Raw genomic sequence first — 11,946 nt, 5'->3', positions numbered from 1 at the left:
ACGGGAGCTGGGATTAGCTCTGAGCGGTTTATTCTCCTTGTCAGCGTCCCCCCACGGGACTATAAAGACGCGTGTACAGGTAAATGCTGGGAGGCACACGCGTGTCCCCATTCTGAAAGAAGGCATGTTACATGTACAGAAAAATGCAGCAAACAGTAAGGTGTTCAAAGGAATTTCTGACAATTCAGATGTGACATGTTTACAAAGAAAGCACATGTTTTAAAATAATTAAATAATTTTCATATTATTATAAAAGTATTGAGATAAATACCAGAAGACCCCAAAATCACAAGAATGTTTTCCTATGCTCTTGAGTACAAGGGTAGTTCCATAAAAAGTCCCCAAATAGATAGTATTTTGTCACTATGAAAAACATCCAATTACCAAAATATGAGAAGAAAGCATGCGATGCAGAGCGGTACCACGACCTGCCCGAGGCCCCCAGCACCGCCGTCCACGCCAGGTCCCGGGCGTGCGTGGGGCCTCGGAGGAGCCGGCACAATGAATAAAGTGAGAGCTACTCACCACCTTCCCTTCTCTCACTTCCAGATGGAGCTGCAGAGAAGGAGACGCTAAATAAACATTAGAGACATTGGCTTAGGAGTCAGGAGGTGGTGCATTCTCCACGCGCCGGGCGCTGGGGTGACGCTCTGGTAAGTAGTGTCGTGGACACTGACCTCTGGACCCACCACGGCAGCAGGAAGTCTCTTTCTCAGACAAGAACTCATCTTAGAAAATGAGGAGGAGGCACAGGACACGTATGAATTCAAAACAAAACAGGACTGGGAAATGGTAAAATATCACAAAAATAGCAGCATGTGAATTCAAGAGTCTTCTGAAAGCGAAGGTTTACGACTGAACTGCACAACGGTACCTGCTCCGACGGGTCTGTTACCAGCGCCTCGGACGAAGGGCTTTCAGAGGCGCTCATGTTTATGTTTATGTTTATGACTCCCCAAGACAGTGTGGACTAACGTGTGTTCTGAAACACAAATACTGCACAGGCAGCACACATCAGCATCTGATATCTCTAACATAAAATGATGCCTTACTCAGCACTCGGGTTAAAACCCACCAGGCAGGACTCGAGCACAGCGACGAGATGGCGCACAGGCACGTGAACAGCGGCTGTTAGTGACAGTCGAGGCCGATCGCAGAACGAGGGAGGTGTCTTTACATATGAACTGGGGTCTCGCACGGACCCAACACAGAAATGAGAACTTTGTACAGACTTTCATAGGAAAACCAGGTCTCCAGAAACGTCGCACCAAAGGATTCCCACTGAATACAGCAATGACTACTGCAGCCTTATTTACCGTTTCAAACAGATGTCCGACAGGCAGCTTTTTAAAATCTCCTTTTCCCCTTTCCTCCACCCGGCGCAGCCACAGCCCTCCCGGCAGCCCAGGAACACCCTCTGTGGGAGACCCAGCGCACCAAGCCTGTCCCGTCAGACCCGCCCGCACCCTGGGAGGGATCACAGCACCGGACATCGGTCGGGGGCTTAGGTATCTCGGTCTGGCAATTTTCATTCAATAATATGAACTAGCAACAGTGTGTAAATAGTGAACATCTAAGAGGAAGTCATAGGAATTTTTTTAAATGACCAAGATAATCGATGGGCATTTTTAATTTTTAAGTGGATAAACATGTAATGATCAAATTCATTAGGAAAAAACATCACACACACGTTTTCATCACCCAGTGAGGCCGCTCGACACTTGGGACAGCTGAGATGAGACGCTGCTTCTGTCTTTCCTTGAAACAGGCGCCACGGCGCTGGCCACGCCCAGGGCCCTGGTTGACCAGCTTGTGAGGAGCACATCCGAGGCCGTGGGACGGCTGTGGAGACCTGTCACCTGTCATCTTTGGCTGAAGCCTCAGGAGAGGGAGGGGCTGGCACGGCGGCCGCCGAGCGTCCAGCTCACACGTCACTGACCGGCAGGCTCGCGTCGTCCAAGTCCAAGTCCACGTCCACGTCCACGGGGCCGCACTGCCCCTCCCGCGGGCCGTTCCTGCCGGGAGGGGCGGGCAGGGCGCGCCCGCTCACTTTGGAAGCTGGTTCTCTTGGAGGGACAGTCTGGACCTTGAAGCTCCCTGGCTTGACCTTGGCAAGAGACTCGCAAAATCCTCGCTTCTCCAGGGTAAAGCTTGAGACCAAAGAGCTGCTGCGAGCGGCGGAGGGATGCGCGGCGGGGGCGCGGGGCGCGGGCTGGGGCTTGGGGCCGCCGGGCTGCTCCTGGAAGGGAGTGGGGGTCAGACACGGTCAGTCGCACACGACACGGTCAGCAGGTCACGTGAGGCTTTACTCTCTGAGGAACAAGCACCACACACACACACACACACACACAGAAGCGTGAGCCATGCAGCAAGCGTGCACGTGTTCGCCAGAGCCAGGCGCGTGCAGGAGCGAGCGGGTGTGAAGCAGGGCGGCCGCCCTCACTAAGGGCCAGCCTGTCCCACGCGGGGCTGGAGCCGACCCTGAAGGCGCAGCCAGGCTGCCAGGGACACGGGTCCAGGCGCCCGCTCAGCTGTGCTCCCGGCGGCCGGCTGTGCTGCTCAAGTTCACGGTCAGTCAGCACTAGGTCGTGCCACTGCGACACGAGCACACCTCTCTGCTCTCCGTGTAACTGCGTGTCTAGCTCTGAATGCCGTGCAGTCACCTGGCCTAAGATCGTCAGGGAACATGGGTACAGACTCAGCCGTCGGGAAGCTGCGCTGAAGTGGCTCAGTCCTGACTGCTGATCTCAACTCCGTCTCGTGGTCTCAGACCTGCAGGGGCCTCGCCGCAGCTCCTAGTGCGCTGCGCTCACCCGACACCGGCGGCTCCGAGAACCGAGTGCCGCCCGTTCCCCACGTGACCGATGCCACGGAGGCCGAAGGTCACCTGAGACTCAGTGCCATGCAAACTGCAGCAGTGTCCGTCCGACACCGGGCATGCACGACTGCACACGTTAGAACGAGGATGCGTGTTGGGTGGTGTCATGTGAAAATGTCAAAACAGAAAATGCGGAAACGGGAACTGGCACTTCCGCCAGCTGAGTTTTAGGCGATGGCGCCTGCGGCCTTTCGGTCGGTCAAGTGGCTTTTCGCTATGTTTCCGCTATTTACTCCGACCCGAGGGCTGTTAGTGTCGAAGGTTACGGCAACTGCAGGAGGCAGTTTGTTAGCTCAACTTTCTAGGACGGACGGGTGAGTAGGAGTGAGAAGGCACGTGCGTGCGCGCCCACATACGTGCCGCATCCCCCAGTCCTGGGCGTGTACCTCTGAATACAAGGGTTCGACAGCCGTCTGGCCTGCCGCATCTGGAACACAGGCAAAGCTGGGGTTAGAGTGGACCTCCGGAGGAGCCGAGTCAGCGGACAGTCCGCGCCCGCCACCAGCACAGACACGCCTCCCGCCTCCCCCCAGGCAGCACGCTCGCAGAATCTCACAGCGACCCTGGGAGGGCACAGGCACAGGGAGGGGCTCTGATGGTCCAGAAAGGACGGGGAGACGGCGTGATTAAGAAGCAAGGAAGGTGCCGAAACCGGTTTGGCTCAGTGGATAGAGCGTCGGCCTGCGGACTGAAGGGTCCCGGGTTCGATTCCGGTCAAGGGCATGTACCTCGGTTGCGGGCACATCCCCAGTGGGGGGTGTGCAGGAGGCAGCTGATCGATGTTTCTCTCTCATCGATGTTTCTGGCTTTCTATCCCTCTCCTTTCCTCTCTGTAAAATACCAATAAAATATATTTAAAAAAAAAAAAAAAAAACAGAAGCAAGGAAGGTGGATTTGTACGGACGGGCCTGTGGTGACTAAAAGCAGGAAACCATTAAAAGGCAACGTTACCGCCCGGCCGGCGTGGCTCAGGGGTCGAGCATCAACCTATCAACCAGGAGGTCACGGTTCGATTCCTGGTCAGGGCACGTGCCCAGGTGGCGGGCTCGATCCCCAGTGGGGGTTTGCAGGAGGCAGCTGATCCATGATTCTCTCTCATCATTGATGTTTCTCTCTCCTTCTCCCTTCCTCCCTGAATTCAATAAAAATCTATTAAAAAACAAAGGAGGCGACGTTACCACCAAGGAAATGCATCACGCGACCACGTTACTTCTCGGCCTGTGCTCTGCAGACCTGAGGGACACCTCGCCATGCCTTCACGCCTCCGCACACTGGAGACCAGAGACCAAGGGTCTAAAGTGAATCTTATTCCTGTACTGTCCTGAACGTGGTAAACTAAAATTTAAAAACACTTTTCTTACTATTTCTGAGCAGTTTAGCTGCTTTAATTTTCCCGTGATACTGCCACAAAGCTAATTAGGACTGGAAACAGAAGCAGCCTTTCCAATTGGCGGGGAGAAACCGAGAGGCCCGGGAGCGGAAACCCCGCCTGCGAGCCGTCAGTGCAGGAGGCCCCGGCCGCTCGGTGGTCTGGCACAGGTGAGCCCACAGGACCCTAACGGCAGCGGCTGAGGGCCTGCCCTGGCCAGGCCACACCTGCCCCAGGAACTGGCGGGCTGCACCAAACCGGACTGACCAGTGAGGACCTAACCCCAGGCAGGGGGCGCTCCTCCCAGCCCTGCTGAGCAGGGAGACCGGACGGTGCAGCGGGAGTGACTGTCCACCCGCTAGGGGAGCACATCAGAAAGGCAGGACTTCCTTGCAGGTCCAGTGGCTGTGAAAGTCGCCGTGCGAGTGGGTCTCACAGGAAGAGACCAGGAGGATCAGGGGGAGGAAGCGTGGCGGGATGGGGAACCCCAGGGAGAGCACGGCGCACAGGACCCGTACAGAAGACGCCGACCGGCCGGGCCCGCGCTGCGCCACGATGGCCCCCGACACGGCTTTGATCCAGCTGTGCATCTCTTCGGGGCTGTCGGCCTGAGGGAGAAAGGGCGCACTCAGTCCACTTCCCACACCGGCTCCGGCACCCAAGGCCCCGCCTAGGAGCTTGGGAATAAACAGCCGCAACAACAGAATCATTCCAGGGCAACGACGTCAAAACACGTGTAGAAATCACTTTTAAACCACGTGTTGCTGGGTAAGCGGTTTTTCTAGAAACAATTTGTAGTGCCGTAATCCTAAGGGAAGTTAAGTGTTGGCAGTCACAGCCCGAAGCATCTTCCTTGATGGGACCGTGGCTTCCAAACCTCCTGTGACGCTGACCCAGCTATACTGGCCCGGGAGGGGCGTGGAGATACTGTCCTTCACTTCCAGAGTCTGCACTCTACTAGGTCAAAAGTTTTAAAGAATCAGGATAGTATTTTTGAACCAAGGCTATCAAATACTTTTTAAAAGAAAAACTTCCAAGTAGGCAAAAGTAAAGCATATACCTTCATTCACTGTAAATAGGAGGACATGTCAAGAAATCAATTTGGCAAAATAAAGAGGTTTAAAAAGGTTCGTGCACTAAGATTTACTCTAGAGCTAGAAACTCATCCTGAAGAAGAAATTTACTTATTTAATCCTCACCTGAGGATATGTTTATTATTTTTAGAGAGAGAAACATCAATGTGAGAAACTTCCATCGGCTGCCTCCCATACCTGCCCCAAGCAGGGACTGAACCCACAACCCTTCTGGAGTATGGACGACGCTCCAACTGAGCCATCCAGCCAGGACACACGGTATTTCATGACTCCACTTGTTATATAAATATATGCCTTCAGAAAGGCAGTAAAAAAAGAGAATGCTTGCCTGAATGTGGGATTCTTGTGTTTTATAAACCACCCTTTTCTTCACATTTTTCTATAATTTCTAAGTTTTCTGCAATAAGCATATGTAAGTTTTATAAAACAAAAACAAATCTAGTTTTTTAAAAATTCCAATCTGATTAATACGATGAGTAAAGAGTATGTTTTAAACTGAAATGCAGGTGCCTATCTGCCGTCAGTGAAACCGAAGCTCTACCGTCCACTTTTATCATGTATCACTTTTATAAAATTACCAAAAATTATGCAACCAAAATTCCAAAATATGTGCAAAATAATCCAAGTTCAAAGTACACACTTAGCTTCTAAGTAAAGTAGATTTCCCTTCCTCCAAATACTACTTAATTCTACTCAACTAACAGCAAAGAGCACTCTCGTTCGCTGAACATGTGACCTACCAATAATTCACACAATAACACTTTTCGATGAATTGCGGTTATCAGGTTGATGGGGGACAAACGGGGACATATGTCACACTTCCAACGATGATTAAAAAAAATAACTGCAGTTGTCATTATGTTTTGCTTATTCTCATAACCTACAAGTTCACATCCCTCTAAAATTATTAATTCCCGGTGAAGAGGATCTATAACTTTCAAATAAGTATCTTACCTGCACATAGAAAGTTCGAGATGATGTTACAATTTCAAAGAGGTTGTCCCTCATCATTATGTCACTGTTAACACAAAAAATTTTCAAGTCTTAAACAGCAGTTGTTTGATAGGTTTTTTCATTTATTTACTCAATACCGAATATCTATAATAATAAAAGCATAATATGCTAATTAGACAGGACAGCAGAACGACCTCCCAGATGAAGCCGTGACGGCGGGGGCCAAAGCAGAGGCGGTTAGGGGCAATCAGGCAGGCAGGCCAGCAGTTAGGGGCGATCAGGCAGGCAGGCCAGCGGTTAGGGGCAATCAGGCAGGCAGAGTGGTTAAGGGCAATCAGGCAGGCAGGCAGGCAGGCAAGTGGTTAGGGGCGAGCAGGCAGGCGAGCAGGCGAGTGGTTAGGAGCCAGCGGTCCTGGATTGCAAGAGGGATGTCCGACTGCCAGTTTAGGCCCGATCCTGCAGGGAGCAGTCAGACATCCCCCGAGGAGTCCCGGATTGCAAGAGTGCAGGCCAAATTTGATGCACCAGGCCTCTAGTGTATCAATAAGAAAATAAGTATGAAGTAAAATACTGATTTAACAAAACCAAGCTATCAATTTTTTCAACTTCTTTTTGCACTCCAGTTTATATAGTTATATGTATATTTTATTTTGTATTTATTTTTATATATTCTTATTGATTTCAGAGAGGAAGAGAAAGGGAGAGAAAGATAGAAACATCAATGATGAGAGAGAATCATCGACTGGCTGCCTCCTGCATGCCCCCCACTGGGGATGGAGCCCACAACCCTGATTGGAATCGAACTCGGAAGCCTTCAGTCCACAGGCTGACACTCCATCCACTGAGCCAAACCAGCCAGGGAATTATATGTGTATTTTAGATAAGGTACATAAAACTGCTTTAACATTCAAAGTTTTTAACATGAAGAAATCGGTTTGCACTGCACCATTACTACATTGCCTCATGCAGCTGTTCTGCACCAACCTTGAAATACTAACATGCTAATCACCAATTTGCCAAATAGGATAGAAGTTGTTCACTCTGAAGTTTTTCCTTTTCATTAATAAGCTTAAGGATTGCTTCCTAATTTTTAGTTTTCAAACAAAAAGAATCTCAATACTTTAATCCGGAGGTTTTAAAAAGTCTAGCGTATCGCCACGATAAGAAGCTGAGAATGACCCAAGTACAGAAAAGGCCACCTTGCAGCGCAGCCAGCATCAGCCTGCACACGCTGTGCGCGTGCCGCCAGCGCACGGCGCGCTCACCTCTGCTTGCACTCCTGGACCTTGTGCACCTCCTTCAGGGGGATCGTGCGGAGAGGCTCCTTTTCCTGGCGGGAGAGAGCACACACACACACACACGTGACGTCGCTTCCTAAAAGCCTCTCCGGGGTCTGACCTGGACACCTGCGTCGAGATGGTGCTTCCTGAACCATGCAGCATCAGAACAGCCCAGACACTGCCCCCGAGGTACCAGGCAGGGAGCACCCAAATACCTGAGCTAGATGAGCGTTTTAAGACGAACACTTCCATACAAACGCACTGTTTGAACAAGCACAATTCACCCGGCATTTACTAGGTGCCAGGCATGTGCTAGGTTTTAAGGGTCAGCTCCCTGGAATTTCCCATCACCCTACACACATGCACTAGTACTGCCCTGAGGGACCTGAGGGTTAGACATGTAAGTACCTGACCCAAGGTTACACCACCAGCCAGAAGCCATGGACACGGGCCATCACTGGCCAGCACAGCGTCCCCCCCACACCCTGTGCTGCATCGAAGACTAGGACCGCAGGCCGCTGACGAGCACAGCATGACCGGACGTGCTGCTGCTTTACGAGCCCCGAGGGAAACGTAAACGACAGCCGGACACTTTTAAAATCACAATCTTTAAGGTTTTACAAAACAGTTCATTTAAAAATAACCTCCGACTGTAACGTTTCTGTACGCCCTGCACCCTGTAGAGACGTGGTTCCCCCTCAAAGGTCCCATCAAACAGGAAGGGGGGCCAGAACTGCACTCAATGTCCCCATCAGGCTATTGCAAAACGTGGGTCACGTGGCAAGGATCCTACGTAATAAAGAGCTCCTATGCTAATTAGACCGACCGGAACGGCCGTCCCTATGAAGCCAGGCTGCGAGGGCTGGCCGTGGCTGCGGGCCGAGCCACTTGCACGAATCCCGTGTGTCGGGCCTGCAGCGCTTTAAAGAAGGATGGTACTCAGACTGAGGAAAGAGGGAACTTCAGTCTCTGACTCCTCCTTCAGCTACAACAAAACCATCTCGTAGAAGAAACTAAGTGACCTGCTCCCACAGCAAACGTGGAGGGCAGAGGGCAGGGCAGACGGCAGGCCCAGTGGCCGGAGACACAATTCCTTCCTTCCACTGCTGCCTCCCGCCTCCAGGCCCTGAAGGAACCCTGTAGACTGAGGGGTTCCGATGTCTTCAGTCCTTTGACGGTGAAAGGTCTCTGAAGGTGCCATCTTTTCAGTGATGATCATTTACAATCACCTAACCGAGAGACCACCCACCAAGCCCCACGGCAGGCCTGAGCCGGACGCTCCTCTCCAGCCACGTGCTCGCCTCTTACCGGAGAAACAGGCCCGAAAGCAGACACTGCACGCGAGCCCCACCGGGGTGCGGGCCCTCCGACACCTAAAGGCACCCCCCCCACCCCCCCGTGACACAGCGACATACCAGCTCGGACTTGAAGTAGCCAATGGTGTTCTCGTCCAGCTGGAAGTACCTCCTCTTCCAGTTCCTCATCTACGGGAGAGCAGCCCGACATGAGACTCTGCCCCAGGACGCCCGTGTTGATGACCACGAACTGCTCTGGAGCGAACCCGCCGTGGGGCACGCAGGCGCGAGGAAGCCCCCGCTGCCCTCCCCTGGGGGACAGACTGAACTTCATTTCTTTCGCCATCAGGCCGTGAACTCCTAACCCAAGCACGGCCCCGGCCTTCAGCTTTTATCACGATGGTATAATGGAGCTTCATAATGTCAATGCTCTAAAAGTTAAAAAAAAAAAGGCACTTCCCCATCCTCCCACCCCCAGCCCCCACAAAACAAATGCTCTCACGAGGTCAAGAGCAAGAACAGGAAACGGTATGAAACCACAGCAAGCGTCTCCATGTGCAGGCACGTTACACTCACTAGCAGGACAATAGGTATCACTAGGTATCAATAAAGTGGGCCTTCTTTGTACAAATACTTTGGCCAATGACATGTAGGTGTTGTGAACGCACTTCAGCTTCTCTAAGAGTTGGCATTTTGGACGTCAGAGGAAAACAGAAGGAAGGAGCGTCTGAAAGCCCTCCACACCAGGCAGCGAGCGCAGCCTGAGGGCTGACTGCACCGCAGAGGGCGCAGGTGGGACCTGCCGGCCCGCACCCCGGTCTCCCTGAGCCGAGCGGAGGTCAGACATGGGGACGGAAGACCTTCCCCTGCTGAGCTGAGCTGACAGTGAGGAGACGTCGAGGGACCTGCAGGATGTCGGTCTGTCTTCACTCAGGGAATTCCTCTCTTTCATTTGAAAACGTTTATTTCCTTATGGAATTCTGGAGATTTAGCTCGCTCGGACAGAATGGCTCCCTTTAGAGAGGTGCTGCGAGGGCTGGAAATACTGGGGTGCACGGCTCTCCCTAGCTCCACGAGGCTGGCCGGCCTGCGGGCGCTCCTGGGGACCGGGTGCTGGGCTGGCCGGCCCACACCTTCCACACGCCCCGGAGGTGGGTTTATGATGTGACTTTCCTTCCAAAGAAACCAAGAGGCTGAGAGGTTAAGGAGGCCAAGGCCACCGAGCTTCCGACTGAGGCCAGCCCGGCATCCAGCGGGCGTGGAGGTGACTTCCACAGCCCACGTGACCCTCTCCCGGGGGGAGGGGGGTAACAGAAGTCTTCCCGGGATAAATACAGCTGCTGGGAAAGGTCATCTGCCACTGACGGCCGGTCAAGGGGCACCAAGCATCACTGCCCAGCTGCGCACGGAGCACGGGAGCCTGGAGCGAAGAGGCCCTAGAACAGCCCCCCTGCTGCCACCCCCCCCCCCCCCAACTCCTCAGCTGCACGCTCGCTTCAGGTCCTGGCGCAAAACTAAGCCGTGTGGCCGAGGCCCGCACACCCACTTCCCACTGCGACTCACCACGGCTCCCTGTTTGACACAATACCCGGCTTTGATGACGGCGCTGTCGGAGGGCGGTTTCGGGGGGAAGTAGGGGAGATGGCTGGGTGACCTTTTCAAGTGGTTTCTGTCAACGCTCTCACCGCAGTCGTTGGCTTCTTCTTTCTAGAGTGAAGCAGAAAAGCGTCTTTTCTTGGCGCTCAGCTTCCAGGCACACGGGGAGCACAGTCGGGGACACTTCAGAGGCCATGCGCCGAGGAGCCGGGAGCACCAGGGACCACCGTAAGCACATGCCTACCCCGCGAGCGCTGTGCCCCTGAAGCTCACCCAGGACAGACGGGGTGTGCACTGTGATGGAAACACTTTAAAAATCTCAGAAAGGGGGAAAGCAGACTTGTAGGCCATGTTGTCAGCCCAGCAGAATCTCCAACTCCATCTCAGCTGAGTGAGGAACACAGACTTGGAGGGAAAAGTGTTTAGTTGATTTATGATACTTTATCTAACTGTCCATCACTGACTAACCACACCTGCCTGTTTCTCTCGTTCTGCAGCAGGCCTGCGACCAGTGCTTCTGTGGGAGGGATGGGGCAGTGGGGTTTAACTTTTTCCTTTGAAATAATTATATAGTCACGGGAAGTTACCAGGTGTACCAGTTAATAATGCGGATTTTTTTCAATAGATGGAGTTACACATGTTGATGTACATGTGATTTGATATGTATGCTATTCTGCTGTATTGACAGCAAGCTTCAAAACTTCATATGTCAAATTTCCTGAAGGTGTTAACATCATAGATATTTTTACACTTAAAAATGTCAAACTTCGTGCCAAAAAACAAAAAAAAGAGCATTTGCAGAAAGTTTTAATTCATTACTTTATTTTGAAGAAAAGTGCTGCTGAAAGTGATCGTATACTTCGGGAAGTTTATGGTGAACATGCTCCATCTCAAGATACTTGTGAACGCTGGTTTAAACGCTCTAAAAGTGATGATTTCGATGTGCAAGACAAAGAATGTCCAGGTCAATTTGAACCACGTTTTGATCGTAAAACGACCAGAATGTGCCAGAAGACACAGCAAAGTTATTTTGCTTCATGACAACACACCATCACACACTTCAAAACCAGTTAAAGACACGTGAAAAGATCTTGCCTGGGAAGTATAAACCCACCCGCTGTATTCACCAGACCTTGCTCTTTCAGATTACAAATTGTTCTGATCCATGACACCCGCACTTTCTGAGAAGCACTTCAAAACGTACGAAGAAGTGGAAAATGGGGTCTCTGAATGGTCTGCCTCCAAACAAGAAAAGTTCTATTGGGACGGTATCCACAAATTACCTGAAAGATGGGGGAAATGTGTAGCTAGCGATGGACATTACTTTGAGTAAAGCACTTCTGATTGAAATTATCATGTTTTCTTTGATTACAAAATCCGCATTATTAACCGGTACACCTGGTACTTTGAAAATGTACAGAAGGGCCACCACTGGTGCGGCTCAGTGGGTGAGCATCGACCTGTGCACCAAGAGGTCCCG

The 11,946-nt window shown here is 51.9% G+C and overlaps 1 protein-coding gene across 6 annotated transcripts in view; it reads right to left on the bottom strand.

Annotated features, from left to right (window-relative positions):
• The window catches only part of PLEKHA1 (pleckstrin homology domain containing A1), a 36,420-nt gene continuing 24,474 nt past the window's right edge, over positions 1–11,946 (bottom strand). For 2 of the 6 annotated variants that reach the window (XM_080641757.1, XM_080641760.1), the window contains 7 exons: positions 10,434–10,577; positions 8,991–9,059; positions 7,561–7,625; positions 6,296–6,359; positions 4,766–4,855; positions 3,235–3,305; positions 1–2,239 (listed from right to left, as the gene is read on the bottom strand). In XM_080641757.1, the coding sequence (XP_080497883.1) occupies positions 2,047–2,239; positions 3,235–3,305; positions 4,766–4,855; positions 6,296–6,359; positions 7,561–7,625; positions 8,991–9,059; positions 10,434–10,577 (696 nt within the window). In that variant the 3' untranslated portion in view covers positions 1–2,046. The remainder of the gene's footprint in view (positions 2,240–3,234; positions 3,306–4,765; positions 4,856–6,295; positions 6,360–7,560; positions 7,626–8,990; positions 9,060–10,433; positions 10,578–11,946) is intronic. The other 4 variants (XM_080641756.1, XM_080641759.1, XM_080641758.1 and 1 more) reach the window with 3 other exon arrangements.

Source organism: Plecotus auritus (assembly GCF_963455305.1).
Source record: "Plecotus auritus genome assembly, chromosome: 9".
Classification (NCBI taxonomy): domain Eukaryota; kingdom Metazoa; phylum Chordata; class Mammalia; order Chiroptera; family Vespertilionidae; genus Plecotus; species Plecotus auritus.
Note: the sequence above shows the minus strand (reverse complement) of the source record. Positions and strands in the feature narration are given on the sequence as shown.